Genomic DNA, 27,694 nt, shown 5'->3' with positions numbered 1-27,694 from the left:
TTCGATTATCTTTTATCTATTTGAAGATATCACATAATTACTGTAAAATTAACGGTATTTTCATTTCGCCGGGATGAAGACTCTTTAATATGTTTCAGTGGGTTAAAATGAAAAAAAAAAAAAAAAAAATGGAGTTACTCAACACCGTTAATTACAATGAGGGACAATCTGATCTCACAGACAACTACAATAATAACAGAATTGTCATTGAAGCAGAATGGTAGTCTCTTTCTGTCATTTTAGTTGCGAAGACATTCAGTGTTACCTTTTTACTATGCAACTGTTAATAGTAATCTAGTTATTTATTTATCTCTTTTACTTTTATATGGGAAGTCAGATTTAATTTTACCATCCTTATTACAAGGCCATGTGAGTTGGTGGTGATCATAGTCATTGAGTACGTAGGAGTTCTCCCACATTCCCCTTCCACCAATTCTTTTATAATTATTTGCGGTGGCTCAGTGGTAGAACGTTCACATCTAGCGCACGGGGTCTTTGATTCGATCCCAGTTCGCGCCAACTGAACTCCACCATTTTCATTCATTTCTCATCATCATCTTTAGCCTAGCCGGCATAAACGTGGGACGTAACACTTAAAGATTTCATTTCATTTTTTCTGTCATAACTTTCATCCATCACCCGTCTCTTTTAGCCTAAAGGATATAAAACTAAACGGAAAACTAGAAAGTTTAGTTCATTTCGTAAGTTTGGTCAACCATCTTCTCTTCCTCAAGGCACCTGATATTTAAAAGAAAACGGAAAGTCGAACAGGAAATGGTGGTGGTATTCGTTTACACGGACCTTCATAAGAAGGCTACACTCCATCAAAACATAAGTGAACCTTGTTAGTTCAAATTAAAAGATTTGTGGACTATTATAACGGGCATTCTCAACACACTTGATGTATTTCATTTGTGGAGAATTTGATGGCCAATGTATAAATTCAGTGATGACATTAGGATTGTTGGATTGTCTACTTGTTTAGTCACGTCTACTTCCTATCACAATATTCCAAACTTTTCTCTCAACCTGCGGTCACAGGTCTTTGGTTACGATTCCTTTTCCTTTAACACGAACACTCGTAGCTTTTTATAAGCAACTAAAATGTAAACTTTGTCTCATTCCCCTTCCCCTCTAGCATCCCTGATGCCCCATTGGCGTTAAGATTAAAGATGGTCGGTGACCCGAACCCGGATCTCCTAAATGATAGAAAAGTAGACTAATGTGACTAACAAGAACGAGGAAAGGTTCTATTTAAAAGCGTCGCTTCCTGTTAAGTAACTAAAACTTAAGGACAACCGGTCGTAGGTTTAAGGCCGAAACTTCTGAATTGAATTGTAAGAAGGCTAATCTCAAATAACTTTTATAGTTCTCCAGTGAAGAATAACATACTTTAAGTCGGTTAAAGACACTATATTGCACTTTGCAAAATAAATAAATAAAATAAAAAAAAAATAACAGTGAAGACTAGAAAAAGAAAAAAAGCACAAAGTTTTGGCTTTTGTAAATATCTAGAGAATTGAAGGCATAACACAGCAGATCAAAGAATTTGGTTTCATTTTCTTTTACTCGAAAACTTAAAGTTTTGGGTCTTCGAAAGATATCATTAAAATATTAGATGTAATCAACGAAATACATTAAAAGAATATTGAAGTGTCTGTTCTATGATTTTCGTATTCTCAGTATCCTGTGCCACAAGATGAATATTAATATAATTGATAACTTATTTTACATGTGGATGAACTTGGAAGACATTATAGATATTTGTCTAGCATTAATATGCCAACATTATGTAGCGATTTATTTTTCTGTTATGTGAGCATTCCAATACATATTTATATATATAGATGTACATGAAATAAAGTATTGAATTTTGAAAGGAAAAGAAAGATGGTGTGTTCGTAAAGTGTGAGCTATAGCTTGGTGAGAAAAGAGATGAATGAGTGGGTGCTGCTTTCATTGGAGTACATTCCGCAATATTACAAACAAATATATAATAAATACATATAAAATACACTCTAATGTAAACCGCACATTTATTTAAGAATTAATTACAGGTTAAGTATATATAAGTACTCGTACTGTCTGTCTAGCATCATTCAGCCGTTTTGGTTTCTAATGTACAGTGATTTATTTTCTTTTGCTTTCTTGTCTAAATAAACAGAAAAAATATACAATTATTACTGAATTCATTGTTATGTGTCCTTTACCTTACCCTAGTATTATGGTCGTATTTCACACACTGATTAGGTAACCTGGTAATTAGGTCACTCGAATGAACAGTTTTCTTCGTAAGGAAATAATTTTAGTAAGTGTTTCAAATGATTAGCAGATTCAGCACCAGTTAGTTTTAAAATTTGAGGAAGAAAATTGCGTGAATTTTATTTGGCTAATCTCTTGATGCTGAATGTACCGTTCTAATTACTTCCAAGTGGGCTGATCGATTTTTTTGCCATTCTCAATTTAGTAAAGGCAGTCATTGTCTTTCGGTGGTGTAATTTGTATATCAAAAGACCAAAGCTCACTTTTTTTTCTTAGTCTAATCTGTCGCCATGACACGACCAAACAAAAGAACTGACACTCTTTATTGAACTTACAATCAATCTCCGTGTTTACAAATATGAAAGTGTACTTACATTTCCATCGAAAATGAAGAAATTTCGTCCAATATGTCATCAGAGAATTCTGGGAAAAGGAGAGGGTAAGGTTGGCTATTTGATGGTTAAAATAGAACTCTCTCAAGAATTAGTTCAGATAAATATCAATTTTCAACTGGTGCCGCAACAACAACACTATGGTAACATACAATATAAGTTCTGAATAAGAAAGTTTTTTTAAACAAATACGAGGTGTGATCGAAAAGTACGGTGAATGTAGTTAACAGCGCCACCTATTGACGATTTATCAATTTCAGCTAGTAAGCCCAGTAGCGTAAACCTTTCAGACAGTATCCAGTTTGAACGAGTTTTGACACGTCAGTTGGGTTCCAGAGGCAGAACAGTGAAGACATGTTAAGAGTGTATGTCGCACATAATGGATTTCGAGCAACGCGTCAACATTAGATTTTGTTTTAAGCTGCAAAAAAAGGTGGCCAAGAAGCTTACAAATGTTAAAAATGTGTGTATAGCGATGAAGCTGTGGCATTGAAAACTGTTTACAAAAGTGATTTGTGCGATTCTAAAGCCGCAAGCAGTCAGTTGAAAATGAGCAACGATCGGGCCATTCTTCGACTTCAAAAATAGATAAAAACGTTTAAAAAGTGGCACAAAAGTATGTATTTATCCTTACAATATACATAAAACCAATATAACGCATAAAACACTTTGCTTTTGTAGCACATAGGAACGTGTATGTTTGGTGGAAATATTATTATCACTGACAAAAGTGTTAAAGAAACAAAGATGAGAGTCCTACGAAATTTCGTTTAAATAATTGAAATATTATCCATTTGTTATTGGTAACGTTGCAATATCCGATGTAAATTACTAAGTGCAATGTCGTTGAAGAATTAAACCAATGATAAAGGTTTTTAAGAATAATTGTGTATTGGATTACGGTAGAGAACAGATGAGTGTTATACAGATTTGAGTTGAGTTTAGCGTTCCTTTTAGCAGTGAGGCTACATGAGACGAGACCTACTGATTAACTTGGAATCCGAACCACATGAGCTCCCGCCGGGAATCGAACCCGGGTCTCCCACGTGAAAGGCGCGTGCGCTAACCGCTTAGGCATGAAGGAGCTCTTATACAGATTTCACTCCTACATATATTGAGTAACTAAAAGAGAACTTGTTTATGGTATAGGTTTGTTTTAACTATCAAAACAACATATAGGCTATCCAGAAATGTTGTGTCAAATTTTTTCGGTTACTGGCAACGAGTTTCAGCTCTTGTGCATAATGGCGAGACCATGGGTGAAAATTGACTTCTGTATGTAACAGCACACCCATTGCATGCCTTGATAATCCACTTTTACGTGCTGACTGGCGTGCGTGATGATTTCCAACTGTGAGTAACCATTCCTAGAACTCGTGTCACATTTTCCTTTGATTGCGATGTAGATGGATGACTTTTTTTTTTTTTTTTTTTTTTAACCTGTGTTCATTAACTTTATGTGACAGTTGTTACGTGTCTCTGAACGAATTCTAGCATTCACCCTTTATTCACTGTACGCCACCATCTCACACGGGAGGGTCCCACAAGTTGTCGCTAAAATCTGATTGCCACATAGCACATCTGATAGAGCATCATGAGAAATGGAAATAAGCAAAATTTAAGATGCTATGGACCAGAAGGATAGGAGTTACGGGGATTCAAAATTTGAATGTCCAAAGCATTATATCATGGAATTATGTGCGTTTAAAGTAAATACCTTGAAAACCGTTAAAACAATCAAAACAAAAGTTCCATAATATAATGAGAACAAAATGCCCTATCGAAAACCATAAACAGTGTTGCCATAGGTGAAGCAGTGTTGCCAACTTAGCATAATTTGTTTGAGATAGTACCATATACAAGTATACACAGATTTAAAATGCACTATTATCACTAAACATAACAATGAAGTGTAGTGGCACAGTGTTGCACACTATTGAAGCTACGTGTGCTAAAAATATACAATGGAGAAGTCTGATATGTGGCAACAGATAGTAATAAAGAAATCTGGGTCTCATACTATGAATTTAGTTCAAATGCATAACACAGATAGTATAACATAGCAAAATGTGAGCAGTGTCACAAATATTGATGGATTTGAAAACCGAAATTGAGTGATGCCAGTTTTACGTCCTGTGTCAGCTCCGAAGCTATATAGGAGTGCAAAGTGGGATCCGAATCACTATGAAAGAGAAAGATAACAATGAAATGGAAGGTGAAAGGTACAACAAAAAGATGTTCGAGGCGGGATTGAAACCCGCAATGCCTAATATGACGGTTGTCTAGCCTTCTAGACCACACCGCTATCCGGACCGACTAAAAACGAAATGAGGTAGTAATAAAATAATTATATTTCCAATGTGAATATGGTAATATTACAGTATACAAACAAAATCATATGGTATGTAGGAGAGGAAGTAAGAGAGAGAGAGAGAGAATATGTCACTTAACACGAAAGACAAACCAAGCAAGTATTTTTCCAAACATTGATAAGATAACCTAGAGAACCAGTTTACAGAATTAGAAAACACGTGTTCCTTTCCTCCTTGTGTCATTTTGTTTTCACGAGTTGTCTGCTTATTCATCGGGGCTGCAGAAGTATATTGCAAAATCCTCACTTTTTTCTAATGCTTTCCTTTATTACCCTTTGTTCCCACATATCAGACTTCTCCATTGTACATTTTCAGCACATGTAACTTCAACAGTGTGCAAGACTGTACCGCTACACTTCACTGTTATGTTTAGTGATAATAGTGCATTTTAAATCTGTCCACAGTTGTATATGGTACTGTTTCAAACAAAATATTTTTATGCTGAGTTGGCAATACTATTTGTGGTTTTCGATAGGACATTTTGTTCTCATTATATTGTGCAACTTTCGTTTTGATTGCTTTAACGGTTTTCAAGATATTTACTTTAAACGTACATAATACCATGACATATTTTTTGGATAATCAAATTTTGAATCCCCGTAGCTCCTATCCTTCTGGTCCATAGCACCTTAAATTTTGCTTATTTCATTTCTCATGATGCTCTATCAGATGTGCTATGTGGCAATCACATTTTAGCGACAATTTGTAGGACCCTCCCGTGTCAGCACGAAAAACGATCGATTTCCACACTTCATTACGTGCAGCGATCTGAGCTTGCTCATAAACAGATAAGCGGTCCGCCATGTTTGTTTATATTACGCGTGCTGCTTTCAGCGGTCAACGATTGAACTAAGTGAAGCAGACAATGTGAAATTTTAATCAATATTTTATATTCTGGCACTGTTTTCAATATGAAATTACTAACATTGTATTTTTTTTTCGAGTATTAAAAATACGTAATTTTTCATCCAGACGATATGCTATGACGGTTGACCTTGAATGATAGTCTGTCAACTACAATTTATTCAAGTTGTGGTCGTGGTTCGAGCACTAATAATAAGTCTCGTCCTTCATGACCTAGGTATTGCATTTACAACAAAAACCAATGAGAAGCTGGATTACATAACAATCTTGCAGGGAAACAAGAACAACCAAAACACCTACAGAGGATCTAGTGTGTAAAAAAATAAGGCTATTTCCTCCTTTCTTTAATATATTAAATTACAACTGTCAAAAAGTGTTCTTAATATGTGGACAATGGAATGTCGAAGCACAGCAGCTAGACTGTGGTTGTAGAGAACCGAGTGCCTTCAGCTCTCCATCTGCATATCATAATGCAGATAAGTGCACATTTGCATATCAAAATTTAAATTCTCTCTGATGTAATTAATTTATATTGATAAATACTTAGTTTCATAATTAGGTACCACAGAGCGAAATACGACAATATTCCTAGGATAAAATGTAAATTGTATATTTTAGTATTGAAGAAACGAAATTAAATTACTAATAGAATTGCATGAGACATCTCTACTGAGGAGCATGGCTATTATCATATCATTTACAACTGTAATACTGGGAGTTATCTGCATGGAAAAAACAACTTATATTTGTGTATTCAATATGATGCAGAACTTAGATGAACAGAAGAGCATGAATGGAGGTTTGTTTTTTGTTCTTCCTCTTTTCAGACAGCATTTTGACCAGTCCATTGCTAGTCCATTGTTGCTGCCTCGATATAACGAGGATGCCTAGTCTAGTATTAGGAAGAAAGAAAGAATAATATGTTAATGTATAGCAACCCAAGTCTAAAAATGAATTTCTAGTTGGGACCACTGTTTTCAACATGGCTCTCTCCTATTGTTTCAATTCTTATAAATTTTTTTAGTAAAACTGTGCCGAACTTGGTAGTTGAATAGAGTAGGTTTTCCCACTTTTCACAAGAATTTTACAACCTCGATAGCTCAAGCGTCGTAGGCTAACCGTCACGGCTCATCAATGAGCAGACCTGTTACTTCTTTACCCATAATGCTATGCTAGTTTCAATGTGTTATTTATTTTGACTAATTTTAAATAAAATTACTAATAGTGTCGTATAACGCTAAGACGTTCTTGGAAATTACGAGAATAATTCATACTTTGATTTTACATCGTGTTCCCTTCCGCCAGAGACACTTAGTTCTCTGTAAATTTTGCCATCGTTACTGCATTTGCAACGTACCTCACCTCTTCCCCTCTGAGGGGGTTGACAGGTGGAGATTTGCAGACGACGAGACTCATTGGCTGGAAAATTGAAGTTTCCATGTAAATAATATAATGTCATGATATGGCATTGGCATTTAAATGTATTGTGTGTGTGTGTGTGTTATTATATTATTCATTAATGGTTTCAAGTTATTGCAATGTATAGGTTCCAACATGTCGATAATTTTGTCAAGTAAATAACCTGTTCTGCTCTTGACAGAAGACAGATGAGCACCTCCTAAACCAGCACCCCATGGGGGCGGCAGCTCCTGCCAGAGGTCATTGCAATTTCAGAATAAAATCGCATAGTGTTGTGATTAATTGTGGTTTTAATTATCAAATATTGAATGTCTGATGGAGTGACTGATATGGTTTTGGTACAGAAAGTATAAAGTTAATAAAGGCGTTGTCATATCAACGATTAATGTATTATATTATGAAATATTTGAAGTTATTTTGGTATGTTATGGATAGCTCATTGTCTAAAAATGCACGGTGGCCACCCACCACGAACATCGCCTTGAGCCTTTTACTATTAAAAAGCACAGACCATTGGGGCGAGTTTCGACAAATCTTTTATGTAGGGTGGAGGATATTGGCAAAGGGAACCAAAAAGAGGAGGTAGTTCAGTTTTAGGTTTGATGGAACACGTCACGGCGATTCGTGTTTCCTGATATTATGAGCCAATTGCTCATAACTGGAGTATAGGAGTTCGTGAGTTGAGATATATTATTTTTGAACAGTGTTCTTTCTATCAGTTACTTTCGTTATTAGTCTCAACCAAAGTTATTATTATTATACATACAATTTATGGTTACAGAACTATTTTCTTTACAAGTGCTTGTTCTCAAAAGTAGCAGTGTATCTGCAATACACCCGATTTCCTGAGGGAATCGAATAACTGTACTCATGAGGGAAAGAAATCAAATACATGAACTGTATCAAGTATCTTGTTTCTTCAAGAGGGGTGTCTTTCAGTTAATCATTCAGGGCCTTATGCAGAGTCGTCCTGACACGTGATTAGCAGCATATTAAAGAGTTCGACTAACATGTTTCCTGCAGTAGTCAGATCTTTAATATGACGCTAATTATACGTCAAAATGAGTCTGCATAAGGCCTTCAGTGTTTTACCATTAATATTGACTAGCAAGTAACCCCACAAACTTTGACTACTAACTAATCATGCAGGGTCACCTCGAGAACCGCACCAAGGATGTCTTGAATCGAAACGGAAAAGCTGTCACCAGAGAGTAAGATGGGTTCAGTTTCTTTCCTTTCATGTAAAGTACCAGAATTCGTATTTCGAGTGCTTAAATATATGTTAATTCGCCGTGCTATTTGGTGAATAAGTACATCATCTTAGACGAGACACGATGGACTGCGTAACCGCTAGTACGAGACAGCATCAGTGGCGTGCATCCTAAGAAAGTAGTGGATTGAGTAACTATTAAATAGTCCAGTGAGAGTGAAGGACGTTCTTCTTCAACGTCAACAGAACTATTTGGGAGTCAGATATGGGACTTTGCAGCGAAGAATCTCCTGTCCATTAAACACATAGCAGTGGAACTGTGACTGTAGTTATGCAGTGTTGACGATAACGGTGCTAGAATATAAACAGTGATACCAATCTAAAATGAATACATAATAAACAGTGTTGTTTATAGTGATTGTCGAAAACAAAAGTTAATAATGCTGATATTAAAGAATTCAACACTGTTTTTTTTGTTTTAACTAGTCTCAGTGAATTATGTATACATATTAAAAGTTCAAAAGAGAAAGAATATACGAGACACATTTTAAAAGAAAGGGCCGATATTTAATTGGAAACAGGTAAGTTAGTTAGTTTAGCAACATTGTTTTATTCGGTAAAAACAAGTACATATCCAATTTATTTTTCAACATAGTCACCATTATTTTCCAAGCACTTTCTGTACCGTGGCACAAGATTTTTTTTATACCCTCTAGATAGAAGTTCGCCGCCTGGAAGTTCAGCCACTTCAACACTGCCGTTTACAATTCATCAGGTTCTTCAAATCGTTGAGATGAAAGCCAGTTTTTCAGGTGCAATGTTGTTGGTGAAACCTCTGGAAATTCGATGTGTAGAGCGGTAATGGCGAAGCGACGATTTTCTTTAACTTTTTCATTCACTCGCTGCACCAAGTCGTCAGTCTGAGTGCTTGGTCTTCTACTCTTCTCTTCGTCGTGGATATTTGTACGGCCTTCTTTGAATGCACGACACCATTGCCGTACCTTTCCTTCACTCATTACACTGTCGCCGTACACTGCACACAATTCTCAATGAATTTCGGCAGCACTTTGTCCTTTGGCATGAAGAAATCTAATCACAGAGCGGACCTCGCACCTGGCGGGATTGTGTATGCGCGCAGCCATTTTAACACGCTCCAGCACACACGAAAACAAACAGATGACTGGCTAAACTATGGTTGTTTGATAACCAATGTACCAAGTGATGTTACTGCGCAAACGTGATCCGATCAGTATTGCCAGTCGGTTATAATAAAATATCGGCCTTTCTTTTGAAATGCGCCTCGTATATATGAAATATAGTGTTGATTTAAGTGTAAAAATATTTCAAGAGAAGTGTGTTAGTGTAACCAGGATCTGGTATCATTATACCAATATTACTCCTTTATTAGTGCTCTACCGACAATAAAAGGATTTGCTCACCATGATTTCAGATGTCTCAAATTTCTAGTAGGGTGAGTAACACCAACTTCAAATATTTACTTGTCTTTCCTTTTCAGGCTGGATATGTGAGGTATTATACACGTAGAACTGCTGACACTTTCCCAGTTGGGGTTAGGGAAAGGAACGCCTCAAATGAGCCGTAAGATTCCTCTAGTTATGAATGTAAAGGAGGGTTTGACCAAATTGTTTAGTCTTTCAATTATTGCACCATTTTAAATTATTGCGCTGAGGCTGTGATGTAGTTTTATTTTATTTATTTTTTTTTTTCTAAATTCGAATCCCACACCTTTTCCTCCTTTACTATTCGCTTCCAGATATAATAACTAGAGTTGTTCTCCTCAGAATAAGTGGATAAATCCTGAGACCAGCATATGTTTCTATGCTGCAACATTGTGGTACGGTGGGCTCCAGACGGAAGTCGGGTGCAAGACTTCTCAATAGGTATAGATAAATTATATATATATTATTAATTGAAGATTATCATCACCTCTAGGTGACCCAACCACCTTTTTCATATCACCACACCACTTGCACGCCACATGGTATGTGGTCTTAGTGGAGAGCACCGACTGCAGGAGTGAGAGAGTATGAGGCTGTTCTGGGAAGCGGACTAGGTAGTATAGTGGTTAACCTATCTGATCTCGGGTTCGAGTCCCGGTGCAATAATTCACTTTTCACTCTTTATGTGTTAAGATTATACCAGTTTTAAAAAGAATTAAAAGAGAAACCCAGATCAAACCTCGGATTCTTACAAACATTCTATGTTGGGATGGTACTCCCTTAAGTGCAGGAAAGCAAATGGGATTTGAATAAAATCATTAAAAGCCTCCCCTTCTTCAACGATTGATTAAAGGTTTAATGGGGACGTCAGCGTCGAGGCTATTTGTCTCCGTCCCGATGTACATGAGTGCTCAAACATGGACTGCCATAAATAAACGTTAAAAACGAATATATCAAAAGATAACAGAAGCTGCTGCAAAATAGAAAGAAGAGATAAATGAGAATAACAATAAATAGTAAATTCTGAACAATAACAATACATAGTAAAGGTATAACAGTAACAACAGTAAAGATATAACAATGAAGTGAAAAAACAATAGTCAGAATAAAAGTGCAGCAAAAATAAATACGAGTAAAGGCCTAAAAAAACTCAGAAAACAAGAGCAATGTTACAAGCGTGTATAAAAGAAAGAACACGCTCAATAATATCAATACCATTACCCAATGCATAGTCAAGTGAAGCGGCAGTCAGTGACGTCCCCCTTCCTCATCAAAAAAGCGAAAATTTATGTTATTTCTTCCCACCAAAGTAAAAAAAAAAAAAAAAAAAAAAAAAAAAAAAAAAAAAGTGTACACCACATGAAGCAGTTTGGTTATATTGAAAGTAGTTGAATGATGCAACCAACCTGATGTTTAGGTCCAGTTCGTTTATATACTACAAAGGGGCAATTTTATTTATACGAGGCTGATTCAGAAACTAATGCCTGCAAGCCCACTACTTGGCCAATAGTGCTGCAAACACTCTGAACTGTTTATCATTAATGCACTGATGTTTAAGCTATAGAATGTCACGTGTTTCACCTTCCTATCTTTTCTCGCTCTAGAGTAATGGAGCAATCCATGGCTTCCAGTGGTGACGTCCAATTGAAACAGAGGGCTGTCATTGAATTTCTGACTGCGGAAGGTTGTGCTCCCAGGAACATTCATCGCCGGCGACGGGTCGTGGATACACCATTACGATCTGGAAACGAAGCGTCAGTCGATGGAGTACCGCCATACGTCCTCTCCTCCGGCAAAAAATTCGAAGTTGTCCCATCCGCTGGCAAAGTGTTGTTGACATTCTGCCTCATCCAGTCTATAGTCCAGATCTTGCGCCCTGCGGCTCTTCCGCAAACTTAATGATCACCTTAAGGGTCAACGCTACAGTAGTGACGCGGAGGTGAAAGCATCAGTTTGGCAATGGTGTCACCAGCAGCCACCACAGTTCTTCGCCGACAGCATTAGAAACCCTGTTTCGCGTAATGGGGACACTATGTTGAAAACTGATGTCACCATTTGTAGCTAACATTGCACTGTTACCTGTATCGGTGCTATCTGTCAAACACAAATAAAGGTATCACCTTAGAGGCATTACTTTCTGAATCACCCTCATATTCGACCGATTTTTCATTTTCTACATCTTGGGATCACCTCCATCAGCAAACTCAATTTCTAATTTTCGACCTTCTAGAGTTTAGCCAAACTGACGATGACCCATCACGTAGTTCTTGAGAGTTTTTGTCTCCCAGGACAGACAAACACAGAGTAAATATACTACAAAGGAGTTTTTCTTTAAAACAAGACTCGACTCCTAACAAGCTCGCTTTTTAAAATCTCGAACCAGGTGACAATTCCAGTGCTTACGTTTTCCTTACGGCTTATTTCCTTCCATTCACACAAATCACTTATCAAATATGATTTCTGGCGTAGCTCATAATTAAAGGCTGATTCAGAAACAGATCTCTCAAATAAAGACACAAGCTTCTCAATGATCACATTAATTTTCTTATTTTAATCATCTATACAGATTTTTTCCAGTCAAATAATGCAATCATTTGGTATTGAATTCCCATGTAGAAAAACTTAAATACATACACTGCGCAAAGTCAATGCATAAAATCACTATAAAAATACTTTTGTATCGTAAATCGCTAAATTAAGAAATGCGAACACACACACACACACATATTCACAAGTTTCTTTAACACTTTTTTTTTCTTTTCTTTAAATAATTAGTTTATTATTATTTAATGTCACCTTATGGTCTCAAAGGAGGGAGTCCAAGTCTTGCCCTCACTGAATTAGCTTCAGCGATTTCCATTTCTTCACGAGACATTCCTTCATGCCTTCTACTTTCCTTCTTTTCACGATGCCTCCTCTCTCTGTCCTTCTCTCGATCACGATTTCGGTCACGATCACGATCGCGGTCCCGATCTCGATCTCTCTCCCTCTCACGATCCCAGTCTCGATCTCGATCCTTGTGTTTATCACTGTGATGAGATCGATAATGATCTTCGTCCCTGTGCCTATATCTTCCGCCTGCAGGAAAAAAAAATATATTATTATTACACAAACGACAGAGTAGCTACACATACTGTATATAGATTCAAATTACCGAAGACACAAATTAATCACAATAAAATAGGCTTAACTCTTTTATCAGGGTTCCCACTTTGGCGAGACCTAATTCCCTGACTTTTCCAGGTCATGATTTACGAATTTTCAGGACTATATATTGCTGACATATGAGACTGTTTTAATTCTAGGTTCTAATTTGGAGGTAAGAGTTTTAATAGAGTTAATTTTGAATATGAATTTATGTGTCTGTGAATGAATGGTCTTATGCACTTGGAAAGCCTAGCACAAACAGATTTCTCTGACACATACCTGGTAAGTTCTTATGAGGATTAAACTTCCAATTCCATGCTTTTGATTATTGTTCAGTTCCGACCCTGATATAGTTCTTGTTGGTGGTGAATTATTACCTCGGAGACAGAGAAGATGACCAGTAGCCCTTTACTAGTTGTATCGTAGTTATGCCGAACACCCACTGGTTCGGTGGTTTTAAACTTGAAAAGAGCACAGTACTTTTCGTTATGTCCATGACGACGATGGACAGAGATACTGAACCAACTTCATGAACTATCTAAACTGCATGAATTGTCGGAACTTCCTCTTTCTTGAAATTACCAAATATTTTATATCAGGATCTTTGCTAATGCTGATAATCGGAAAGCTCGTGAACGTGACGTAAAGCCACGTGCAGTAATAAAAGTATTTCAGTCCGGATTCAAGAAGTTCTAGAACAAATTTCGGAATTTAGAAAGAAAGAAGTATATCTGTGCAATATTTTCGTAATGAGTTCAATTATGTAAGTAAAGCTGTCATAAGTGCATAAGACAAATTCAGCGACATGACTAAATAGCAGAATTTACATAGTGATCTAATTCTTCACATACAATTGTTCACAAATGAACTTATTTCCGTATTTTCTTACTTCATAAACTAAAAATGAGAATCAGATTTAACTTGAAAATAAAATCTAAGATTGGTACTACCACAATATAATGTAAAAAAAAAGAAACTATAACTTTTCCCAACTAGGACTTCTTCATGCATGTACAGTCAGCAACAGAAATTCTTTCCGTTTGGTAAAATTTATTTTGGAAATAACGATGGTGTGACTGGAACGTACAGAAAATTACGTTCTTTTTAATTTACTGAAAACTACTCAAATTGTCCTTCCATTCTTTACGAAACTAATTTAGTCAAACGAAAAGAACTTTTGTCACTGATTGTGCATGTATTTTGTGTGAGTGGGTGGGGGTGGGGGCCTAGAGAACTTCTGCAAAACAAATTAACTTATTTTATAAAATATCTCCTACCAAACAGGCACAAAGAGGAATGAATTCTAAGAAGTAAATATTCATACTAAAATTTCCCGATTTGTCCAAGATTTTAGCTTTTTATGAAATTATCTGACTTTTCGACGACTTCCTAGGAGAAAACTGAATTCCCTGACGTTTCCAGGTTTATCAGGTCATTGGAAACCCTATTTTAAACATAGTGACAGACATTTTTTCTTCAATATACGACTCTTTTTTAAGATAATTTTAACGAGAAAAATACGCAGCACAACATATTACATAGGCTTTGAAAATACATAATGAAAAATTCATCATATTTTAACTCCAGCCAGGATTGTTTTGAATAAGAAAAATATACTCAGATCGAATTAAATACCCTGTGAAAGCGTAGTGAAAAAACATTAACAGCAAATTTTAGGTATCAATCAACTCGAACTAAAACTTGATGCATTACTATAACCTATTTCTTGTAAATGTCTGACCTTCACGAGTCATGCAAGAGCACGGCATGGTCGTGGTAGTAATACAAATGTTACAGTCCTGGGTAGTGCAAAAGCATGGTGCACTAAAATTCTAGTATTGATTCCCCTGACTTTTCCTGAATTTCCATGACAAATTAAGTAAATTCCATGACTAAGAAAGAAAATTTTCCCTGAATTTTCGAGTAAGTAAATATTCCCTGAATTTTCATGACTAAGTAAGTATATTTTCCCTGAATTTCCAACACTAAGTACGTAAATTTTTTTGTGAATTTCCATGATTAAGTAAATAAATTTTCTCTGAATTTCTGACGAAATGAGTAAATTTTCCCAGTATTTCCATGATTAAGTAAGTAATATTTTCCCTGACGTGACATCGTGAACACTATCATTCGTGGTTAAGTGTAGATTTTATTTTTTTCAATCAGTCTCCACCATCTCTGTAGCCATCCAACGACCTACTTTTTACTTTTAAAATACCGTATTTGTGCGAATATAGGCCTCACTTTTTTCCGAAATTTTGGTTTGAAAAACCATGGTGCGGCCTATAATCGTGCTTTTCTCCCTCAGATCATAAATCGTCAATTTAAAAATGACATGCACATGTATCTTGTGGGTTGAAATGAATACCATTACAAGTTACTGCATCAAAGACTTAAGCAAAAATATTAGAAAAACATATCTTGTTCGCAAAAATTGCCACCTTCATTGGGTACCGGTGACACCTTACACTGGCACGGAAAACACTTGTGCACTTAATACTTCTATTAACAGGAATACGAATCTTTGTTATACAGTATTATAATATATATGGAATATTTATATACAGTGACTGTTCTTGAAAACAGAAAAGCTACTTTGTTCTCGCAAAACTTGTCAGCTTGTTTGTACCCACCCAGACTACGCACAATGACTTCCCACATCTCAGAATCACCAGCGTCTGATTCTTCACCCCGCTGGACGATCCCGAATACTGCTCAGAGTCACTATCACAAAGAAGGCATCTTCATGAGTCACCCATAGTTATGCGAGAATTAAAAATGAGGAGGAAGAGAGATACATCTCAAAGTACTGTCTAATTGAACTTTTTCGTCAATTTAGTAGTGCGACCTATATTCGAGATTTACTTTTCTCTATAATTTTGTGTCAAAAGTTTAGGTGCGGCCCATATTCGCTCGCGGCTTATATTCGCACACATATGGTAAGCTTACTTTTTTTTTGTAAATACTTCAAACTTACTGTATTTGGAATACAGTTAAACATTAGTACTAACCAATAAAATTATACACTAAATGAAATCTTTAATATCTCAGCATTCTGAACACAATCATAAACAATAAGCAAATAAACATATAGTCAATTTGCCCTAACTCTTTGATTATATACAATCAACAAACCTAACTCAACTTTTTGTTGTGTACTAACTAAATTTTTAATTTAATTCCATGTTGTTCTTTCAAAGCTTAAGATGTTAACACCTGTAGGAACTCTTTTTTTTTTTTTTTTTTTTTTATTTTAATCTACCTTAAATTTTCGAGGTGTTCGTATCTTTAATGGTCAGCTCTAATGCTTCAGCAATCGCGTGAGTAAGAGTAACTTTCTGAACACCTTCATGAAATATGATTGCATTTTGAACTGTTCTCTGAGCAAATATACAATGTTCATGTAAATTTTTTTACGAGTGTGTTTTTCTAAACCTGTATGCAAACTTATTTCCAGTCTAACCGATACTCTTGGAATAATGACCTAAAAGTGAATTGAATCGCTTACTTGTCTAAAACTGTGAACATAAAATGAATTACAACTACGAAAGATAATATTAATAACACTCAATGTACAGCGGGGGACACTTCTAAATGGTACACCTTAGCCGTAAATCTCCATATGGCTGTACCATTTAGAAGTGTCCCCCGCTGTACAAGCCAACCTACAATTACATATTCAGTTTTCATTGCAGGAACTTTTTTTTTCTAATCTTCTGTGAAATATAGTAAATTTCCGTGACTCCGAGGTCAGCGTGAACCCTGGCTTTTTTTTTTTTTTTTTTTTTTAACTATAATATGTTTCTTACAAAACTTTGTACACTAAAAATATCATACTATATATGGTAGTATATAGATCGTGCTCTATGGTCGCTACTTTCGCCACATATTTCCCTTTTGTGATTTGCAGAACCTTATCACAACTTCTTTTCTTCAAGAATGTCCACGTTTTTACTCCGAAAGTAACAATACACCAGTTATATGCAACTTGGGGCAGAGAAAGTGCCGGTCACAAGGGTTTGCTGAAATTTCGGGCTGTAGGAAACTTGTTTACAAGCATTTCGGAATTACTTTGTCAGAACAGACTGCGGTAACTTGTTAGTTACACTATCTCACGAAAATAATGCACCAGAAAAAAAAAATGTTAAACTAAATTATTTACTTGATTTAATGTTTTGCACATATCGTTGAGTATTTGGTGCAACAATCAATGGCGGAGTTCATTCCCAGAATTAACACATGGAAATTTACAGTTTACCCGCGTGAAAACAGTCGTTCACACAGGTATATACTAGTAAACAATGACATTCGCTTCCCAGAGAACGAAAATGTTAGGATACTTAGATTAGGCTATTCCACCTCTAAAATGAAAACACGTGTCATTGGCGAGGGTGGTTCCTTATTAACAATTATTACCAAGTCGAAAAAAGTTTCATATCGAGGGATCGGGACTGATAAAATTTCTACTAAAATGTCAAGAATATGTATGTTACTTACCTCCTGGAGATTTAGAGCGTGATCTCGACCGTCTTCTCTCAGCACTTCGACTGCGGTGTCGCTTCTTCTCTCTGTCAGATCGGTCACGTTCTCTTTCTCGACTTCTATGCCTGAAAATAAGAACAGTAGCACTATACGAGATGATCGACGTGAAACCAGTGAATTCATTCATTGAGAGGAATATATTGCTATGAGCTATGAGACTACTACATAAACAAACAGAATGACTATGAATAAACAAGAATATTATGGATATTATATACAAGGTGGATTTCTTATTTTAATATGCCATTCAAACTTATAAACTAATTTATAAAAAACACTGTAATTTTGCACGATAGTAATATCGACAGGTGGACCATTCATTTAGTCTGCGTGTTGCTAACCAAACATACATATACAGTGTGGCGTAGGAAAACGGAAAAATTTCAATTGACGTAAAATGCACTAATTAACGCAGGAAAGAACACATTTAATGATTCAGATGCATATAGAGAGTATGCCATTAACTATGGCACTATACATGTCACTTTATTTTTGAAGACGACATCGGAAAGTTGAGTCCTGTCTCGGCATATACATTATGTCTTGAAATTCGCCGGAATGCTCAGTGTATTAATCTTGAGGAACGCCAGTGAGTCCCTCTTTAACCCTCAATTAATGTGTGCGATTTTAGTTTAACGATGTTTGCAGGACGTGAACTATACTCTTTGCTTTCGAGATATCCCCATATATTCTTCATAGAAAGAAATCGCACACATTTAGTTCGGGGGATCTCCTAGGCCATAGGATGTCACCGTTCTTATCAAATGCTTTCACAGCAAACACACGTTCCGCACAACTTCAACGCTTCATTATTGCTAAATGCCAGTCTTATCAATGTTATCTTATCGGTCCCAAATAAATGCCGGCCATACAGTGTTGTTATCTGCGCCACTATATTTACAGGGTGATTATAAAATGCCACTTTCAAAATAGTGAAAAGAAAGAAGAAAAAGTGATCAGAATGACATCAAGTTTGAACTGAATATACTTGAAAAGGGAGGAAATGGTATAGCATAAAAAAAAGTTCCAAAGTGTATCAATACATGTATCGTTATGCTATTGATATACTTTGGAACGTGATTTTTCCTATGCCATACTATTTCCCCTCTTTCAAGTGTATTCAGTTCAAATTTGATGTCAATTCTGACTAGTGTTTTTTTTTTTTTTTCCAACACTTTGAAAGTGAGACTTTTAATAAAATCACTCTATATATATATATATATATTAAATGGCATTAGTCAGATTATTACATATTGAACGAAAACGTAAAATACCACGTTTACTGTTGAGTGCTACAAATTGTAGAGATATCCAAAATTTGGATCTTTGTGATGCTCTAGCGTCGTTAATTTCAAACATGGTTTAATAAAAGCAGTATTACAAGTTCTAATTTAAACATGTAGAGTTTAAATATCGTCGCTGCAACTCAACGAACCGCTATGTGACATTTTTGTCGAAAATGAGTTATGCCGTGCAAATAAGACCTGAAAGCTGTCAGGCAGCATCCCTTATAATGTGATGAACAAATATTCAATCGTTTCGCCACAGCAATAAAAAAAAATAATAGATTGAAATTAAACGCTTCAAGTTCTCAATCACATACGTACTGATCCTAAATGTGCTTATAAAGGCGCAAAAGATAAACCGACATGTGCTACGTAAACGTAAATAGTAATATTATACAGGCGATAAAAATAGTAATATTATATTGTTGAAGCAAGCTACAACAATGTCCAGTGCATAATATATGCAGAACCAATTTTATTACATTTTTAATGTTTTTCCGTGTATATTTGGCAAAATGTTAAGTTTGGAATGTTTTTTGCTTCTCCTGAGAAGTTAAGGTTTTAACACATAACAGTTCTTCGAGGCGCAGTGACGATATGCAATATTCTAATGTACTGCCATAAACACAAGTTTCTGTTGGTTTAGCAACGCTATTAACCTGTGGTATTGCAAGCTACATCGCACAAACTTTCAGCGTATTTTATCTATAGTTTAAATGTTACAAAGGCGTTTCAAGATAAATGGTCCACTCGGTGTGTATATAGTACGAGCAAAAAATTACCAGTACTGTCTTAGAAGGAAGTTACCCTCAGCATTTAGACACTATTCCAACTACCTATACCAGCCTTGAATACCAATGAAAAAGAACGATTGGGGTTGATGCTTGACCAATCCCGCACTGCAACTTGAGTTCACCATCACTGTGAAATCGTTTGGCTTTCAGAAACACGTGAGTGACTCGAATACAGGAAAGTCACAAGTAAGAGGTCTGGACTGTATGATGCCTGGCCTATTGTAACGTTATATATTTATATTTTAGCTTGTTACATTTTATTATCCCACAGTTCGAATCACAAAATTAATAAATACGATTAAATACCTTTAATGGTTACCTGTACTTGCTATATTTGTTAAATGTCTTGAAAATCAAGCACATTAAATGTTTGACACAACTGACTTTTATTCTTCTTATTTCATGAATGAATTATTCTGTTGCCATAGCAACAACAGACAAATACCTATTTTCTTTTCAACAACTGACATTACATGATTATCTATATAAAATCAACATATATTTTTCTTCTTCTTCTTCTTCTTATCAGCAAATTGTGCACTCTTAAGCGCCGCTGCCCGAAATAACTACAAGAAAATGGAAGTAATTTATAGATTAAATATACAATCTTGTTGTACTATAATTTCCCTCGTTTCTGTGATAAGAACTTCTTCAGATTCTCACAACACCACAGAACGTCGTCTATTCCGGATGACTGCATGCAAATTATCAAGAGTTTGCATGAACGCTGCGAACTGACTGTACTGCCCGGTTCTTTAAACTCCAGCAGTAGCGGCCTATCATGTTCAAAAATTGCCGTAAGTATTACATAACCTGCAGATTGCTTTGATTTGAATTTCTTGCGTTACTATGAGCTAGAATGCTTCCCTTGGATGATAGTGGCTTTGCTAGATGGTTCGAAATAATGAGAACATGTGTTTCGTCACCAGCCACTATGCACTACAGTATGTCCTCACTTTCTTCCTTGTACCAGCAGAGTTGTTCCAAATATAACCAATCCCATAGGTTTCGCAATTTCCTCCCTCTACCAAAGAACTCTGTCATACTCTGTTAAAAGAGAACATAACGCTATTCGTTTATATATTCCCGTATAATGTTGTCTATCCTAGCAATTAGCTAATCAGTAGTGACCACATGCCCCTCCCTTGGCGGGAAAGATCAGACGTTTGCTGCTGTTTATTCCAAAACATGCGTCCCATCATTCACTGTTATCTTTAACACACATTTCTCTTTGCAGAATTTTCTGCAAAATCCAACAAATGGCATAACAAGGCGAAATTGACAACGGCTGCAAATACACACACGTCATTTATCGCATTACTCTGTGAAATGACAGGGAAGGAAGACAATGTTGAAGAAAAAAAGGTAAAAGTTGTGTTATCTTCGCGAAAACAAAGAGCATGATAAAGACACCGAGATGTTTAGGTACTCAATTTGATATAAAGTGGACTCCATTTTAATTCGATCCAACCTTCAGAATTTCGATGCAACTGAGAAAACAATTTTCTCTCACATGTTTTTCAATGCTAATGAAATATATATAGGAAATGAGGGCGAAAAAATATACGAAGATTCGTGAAGCTGTGAAAAAGGAACATTTCTGCATTTGGAACATTTTGAAAGAACAAGGAAGAAAGAAACTCACATAGCAATATTTCTAACTATTGGAAGGAACATTTCAATTATCCAACAGGTAGAAATAAATAAATAAAAAAAAAAATCCCTTCCTGGAACAACTATCTGAAATGTAAAATAAAATCTAAAATGTAAACATTCTGCAGCTGGCGCTTTTAAGGGAAGATCTGACCATGTGTAACATATTCTACAATTATTTGCCTACAGTTAGTGCAAAAAGTATTGATACACCTAAATAAATTATTTATAAGTCTACTCCATATAACTGTTTAATGAATATGACGAAGTTAGTTTACTTGTTTGTTCCATTTTGTAGGTGTATGAATACTTTTTGCGCTAACTGTATATTGTTTGGTATAATTTTCTTCAGACGATAAGCAGGAAAGGAAAAACACAGAAGAGTCTCCATTCAACCATCCTATTGTAGAGACAAAAGGACCTCCAACCACCCACACCTTATTTCCTTATGTTATTTTCACAAGTGGAAGTCGCAATGCCATAAAAATATAGCAGGTTTCGTTAAAATGTAGGAAATATAGGAGTTTATAGAAAGAGCCGCAACTATATAGGAAAAATAGGAAATATAGGAGCATTGGAAAGCCTGCTCTCATCTGCTGGCAACATTATGGCAGAAAGATATGGTCGTCTCACAATCCGAAGCTTTATACATGTGATTTGTTTTTGTGGAGCTCCTTAAAAGAGAAACACAATACTAAGTGCTTACAAGCTAACTAGCTGGAAAATCCAACTTGTAAATCTATTCTATAGAGTTTTTTTTACATTAATTTTCTCCCTATTCCACAGTTTTTACGTTAATTTTCTCCCTATTCTATAGTTTTTAACGTTAATTTTCTCCCTATGCTATAGTTGTTTACGTTAATTTTCTCCCTAATATATAAATTCTTTCGTAAGCTAGACAGAATATAAGTATTTCTAAACATTTTCAACAAATACAAATATGAGAAGTACAAAATATATGTAAAATTTGCATCTCTTTCTGCCAGAAGTCCGATTGTACTTTGCGATATTGCAGATAATTATTTATAATACAATATCTGTCTCCAGGGAACATAGAAAGGAATATTCTAAATATATATATTAGGGATGCATCATGGCTCAGTGGTAGAGCAGTTACCTCTGATGTATGGGGCCTCTAGTTCGATCCCCAGCCAAGTAAGTTTCTGGTGAACAACATCGTGCCCTAAGTTTTCTCGGGGTATTTCCGTTTCCTCCCACAATCTCATTCCATCATTTTTTCCATCATTCATTTGCTTCAATCCTCCCTTAGCCTGAAGAGTATAATTGTTGGACGTTAAAACTAAAAGAAAAAGATAAATATTTCCTAAAAGAATCCAGAAAATGTGATGCAGCTCACAGCCCAAATATAAGTTGGGCAGTATACAATCTTAAAACTTGTAATGAAATGAAAAGAAATTTCTAGTTTACGTCCCACGTTTATACCGGCTAGGCTAAAGGAGACGGTGATGATGAGAAATGAATTGAATGAAGAAAGTGGGAGGAAACGGAAGACCCCCTTGAAAATCCACGTACACGGTGTTTGTCCACCAGAAAGCTCACCTGGCGCGAGCTGGGATCGAACTAAAGACCCCATGCACGAAAGGTGAACGCCCTACCACTGAGCCACCGCAGCCCCACGAATGGATTTGAGTTTAGCTTCCATTTGAGCAGGGAGGCTATATGGGACAAGGAATTACAACTTAACGTGGGATCCAAACCACATGAGCTCCCGCTAGAAACTGAACCCAAGACTCCTACGTCAAAAGGCACATACGTTAGCCATACAGCCACGAAGGAGCTCGCTAAAGGAGACGAATAATTAATGCAAGTGTTTGATTATCAAATATCAATATTTGGAGGAATGACGATGTAGAAGGAAAGAGAGAACCCCCCAGAAAACCCATGAACACAGTGTTACCCATCACAAATTTACATGGTCTGGGATCTCACGAGGAAATCCTAACACCACAACCGCTCCACCTATGGTTGCCAGACGTCGCGGTTTCCCGGGACAGTCCCGGTTTTCAATGGAAGAATTAACTGTCCCGAAAAAGGCTTTCGGTACGCCCGTTTGTCCCGGTTTTCCTCTAGTATGTCTCACCTAAACCGGAAGATTTGTGTAGCCAATTAATTTTGAACAAAAACAGAAGTTTGAAATCACATCCAATTTTTCGTGCTGTAGGTTGTTTAGCATCCATAGGAAAAAAAGAAAAGATTTTAAAAAATATTCAGGAGGGGGCATATGTTATGTAAATAATTTGTTGAATACCACTTTCAATAGAAAAGAACCTATTTTTCCCCTCTTACGGGCTTTAAGTACTAGTTATTTTATACTTCAATCGACAGGGCATAACTGCTTCGTTGTTGGAATATTAATCAACAATGGTGATACTGCTGTCAGTCGTTGCATATTAACTGCATTTAAACTATTACGCCTTTCTGCCGTCTTCTTAGGCACAATTTCTTTTGAGAACTGAGTTGTCTTTAATATATTTTCCCATGTATGGATAAATATTTCTAAAGATGCTATGCACGCATTCAATAATTTTGCATTCATATTATTTTTTTCTTTATCTGATAAAATTTTCAGTAATTTTCAGGCTAAAATTCCGTAACAACTTACTCTAGAACAAGAAGCGGCGGTTAAACACATAAAGGTATGTGTCTTGTTTTAATTCTGATACAGTACTGGATTTTGTTTTCTGCCAAACTTTTGGAGAGACTGCAGATTTAGAGATCTAGTTTTTGTTTATCGTTCTGAATTTAGCGTAAATATATTTTTTTCTGCTAATTGTTAATTTGAATTTCTTTTAAGATAGTGATTCTGACTCAGGTGATGACGCAACAAAGGAAAAAAAAAAGTATCTTTTCAATCATAAATGAGAGGTTGTGTCGTAATTGGGGCAATATTTAGGACCTGTTAAGCACAACATATCAGAGTTCGGAATAAGGGACGCCAGGCAACTCCTCTTACATTACCTTTTCACACTCTTTATACATCCCTTGTGGGGCTTATAGAATAAACTGGAAAACTGTGAGTAGTAACCATGAAAAAACAGGTAATTAATTGCCTCTGATCAAATGAGTAGGAAACCTGACCTTATTTTATATAGTCTGAGATAGGTGTCCCGGTGTTTCGTTTACAAAATTTGGCAAACCTACCTCTACCACTAAGCTACCACGGCCTTTAAAACTTGCGTCGGAAAGCGGTGACAGACGTAAGAATTCATTTGCAAGGAATTTTGAGACAAGGTAGTTGTCATCTTCACGTTAGGGACAGTTTTTCTATTCACAGTGATCTGTTTTGTACCCATTTTCCTATAATAAATTAACATTATGTATTAAGTAAATGATATGACATTTCGTGCACCATCCTGTATATCAACAATAATCTATTATTATTTATTGGTAGATATAAACGAACCTTCTGTCTCTGTCTCTTTCGCGAGAATGGCTCCTCCGATGTCTTGGAGGGGAAGGTGGGGAGCCTCTGCGATTCCTCTCTTCTCTTCGACTAACAGCGTGAAGCTCAGCACCCGTCGGAGGTTCTGGTGGCCTTGGCATATCATCTTCCTCCTCTGAAGACTCAACACCTTCGTCCAAGTCATCTTCCAACGCAGAGATTCTCGCATCAAGTTCATTATTTTCTTCCAGAACATGGCGTTTCTGCAATTGTAGTAAAATTACTTGAGATAAACACAAGCAGAGCATAGGACATATTGGGCTGTTAGTGGTTAAAGACGAAAGTTAATTATTTCATTCGAGATATATGTATGTATGTGGTACTTTATTTCTCGATAACTGCTGGGCGGATCTAAACCAAATTTGGTGGGAAAGTGGTCCATCGTCTTAGGAACAAAGATCGATATATTTGAGAGACTGGGCTCAGCTTGGGGAGCTATGTTCCACAACTTTGCACGCTGAAAGCTTCTGAATCGGTTCACCTTGGCTTGTTCCGATTTTAACTTAATCCAAAATCTTATTAACTGCCCAAATCTATTCGTATTTAGACATACTCATGACACATATTTTTCATTAAATTTTGAACCTATTTTAAATTTCTGAACACTTAACTAGATACTCTCCCTACTGCGGAAAAAACTAGCCATCCATTGATTTTAATTATAAAATGAATCTTATTTTACAAGTAGAAGCCCAACGTTGATGGCCCATAAGTAGGGGACCAAAGGCCAGAACACCATAATACACGTACTTCATATATGCACTAAGCTCATGAAGATCTACCACCACACCATGTTTAGTCAAGATCGGTTTAGCATACCACCACTATATGCGATATATACTAATGGTTATGCAAGAGATTATTTACAAGGTATAATTACCAGACATGCTCTGATTTTAAGGTTGTTCCAAAGAAGGTAAAAGGTAAGACTTTACAACAGTGATCACGGAATGTTTGGGAGGTAGTTCTGAAGTGTCACGGGCCGCAAGCCCCATAGTTTCTTATGTTCGGAATCACGCGTCCTATGATGTATTTTGCCACGGTGTATTTATTTATTTATTTATTTTTATGTATAAGCAGGAAACAAAATATCGCAGCACGCGTTACTCCGAACATAAGGGACCGTGGGGTTTGTGGTCTCTTAACACTTCAGACTTACCGTCGAAACATTCTGTGTTCACTGTTGTCAAGTTTTACCTTTTTACCTACTTTTGAACCATCTTTAATTCAGATTATATCTAAGAATTCTATTGAGAGCATGTTTGGAAATTATATCTTATAGAGAATCCCTTATACATCCATTACATATTGATAAAATGTGTATTTTTGGATTGTGTATGTATGAATTTATTTACGCTGATATGGACCGTCCACTCCACGGTTTTTCGAATTCGAAATAGTGCGTGTCGAATTTCGCTCTTCCACGATTTTGGACAGCCCTAGCTCCGAATCTATACCTTTCCCAATAGGTTTGTATGACTTTTTCTCTTATTTTGATGTAAAGAACCACTTCTTACAGTTTGTCGGTATAGTTCATTAACACCCTGTATAACTGGTTCTTTGATCCAAAGGAATCTTTCTCACTATCATTTTTTAACTTTTCTTTTTATCAAATTGAATCGTAATCGGATCTAATCATCTCTATAATCTTTGGATTTTATATGCAAAACCTGTGATTTATTTTAGCTTGGAGTCATGATCACTTGATTTTAATCTTGACTGCTCTTCTGTAAGAATTCTTTCTATGTTGTATTTCACTTGGAAAAAGGAAAGCCGAAGAGGCAATGCATGTAGAGCGCGATCTTAATATTTGCTTCCAATAAACTTCGATTACAGATGTTTAACTCAGAAATGGTACATTCTACGTAGCACAATTCATTATTAGTTTCGTGTTCATCGTGTGTAAACAGAGGTTTAAAATGAACTGAATGTAATAAGAATTTAGGTTATGCATCTTCTGTTAACATAATGATGCCATCAACATATTTGAAGTAGTGAATATTGTAATGCTGGCCGATATTAGCATTCACATTCAAAGTGGTTCAAAACGTAATCGTTAAAAGAAGATATGATTATCCATAATGCTACTGTCTTCTTGATAATAATATTAATCTTCAAACTGAAAGTATTTGATGTGCAAACATTTATTTCCTAACTTAACAACCCTCTGATACTTAGAAAAAAAAATGCCTTCTCTCTTAGCTATTCCTGTATGAGGTAAGCAATACTTATCACCCCATAATCACACAGCGAATAAGTACTCCAACAAAAGGAATTTCATTATATACAGTTAGTATATATAGACTGATGATAAAGTTTATTTCCAACATCTCAAATATATATACACAATTACCTGTATTCTTGGTAAAATTACATCATAGACTCTCTCCTCTCTCAAAAGCTCATCAATAAACTCATCCATATGAATTAATTCATACTCTGAAAGAAAGAAAAAAATATACGTCATCAATTTGTTTGTATGATAAAATACAGATTAACCCATAAGTCGATAATACTACCATTTAATTTACTGTTTGCTTCCTATTGTAGTTAACTACTTAAGGAGTACTAGATAAGCAAGATTGTGTTGATTTTCGTAAGCTGTGGTCGCTAACAGCGTCTACATTTTGTCTACCAAATTTAAATTTAAAAAAATACTTTATCTGTATTCCGCTTAATCAACAAAGGCACGGTGGCTCAGTGGTAGAGCGTTCACCTCTGCTGCATGGGCTCCAGTTCGCGCCACAATTGTTTTCGTGGGTTTTTTTCGGGGTTCTTCTGTTTCCTCCCACTTTTTTCATTTCACCATTGTATTCATTTCTCATCATCG

At 36.0% G+C, this 27,694-nt stretch overlaps 1 protein-coding gene across 1 annotated transcript in view; it reads right to left on the bottom strand.

Moving 5' to 3' along the window:
- Window positions 1-1,943: 1,943 nt before the first annotated feature.
- Prp38 (pre-mRNA processing factor 38) overlaps window positions 1,944-27,694 on the bottom strand; it is a 39,427-nt gene continuing 13,676 nt past the window's right edge. The window contains exons 4-7 of the mRNA XM_081752865.1: window positions 27,218-27,303; window positions 24,826-25,067; window positions 17,624-17,733; window positions 1,944-13,057 (exon numbers count right to left, since the gene is read on the bottom strand). Coding sequence (XP_081608991.1) covers window positions 12,777-13,057; window positions 17,624-17,733; window positions 24,826-25,067; window positions 27,218-27,303 — 719 coding nt within the window. The 3' untranslated portion in view covers window positions 1,944-12,776. The remainder of the gene's footprint in view (window positions 13,058-17,623; window positions 17,734-24,825; window positions 25,068-27,217; window positions 27,304-27,694) is intronic.

Source organism: Thermobia domestica, chromosome 3 (assembly GCF_964235325.1).
Source record: "Thermobia domestica chromosome 3, izTheDome1.hap1.1, whole genome shotgun sequence".
Lineage (NCBI taxonomy): Eukaryota > Metazoa > Arthropoda > Insecta > Zygentoma > Lepismatidae > Thermobia > Thermobia domestica.
This window is presented reverse-complemented; position numbering and strand designations above follow the sequence as displayed.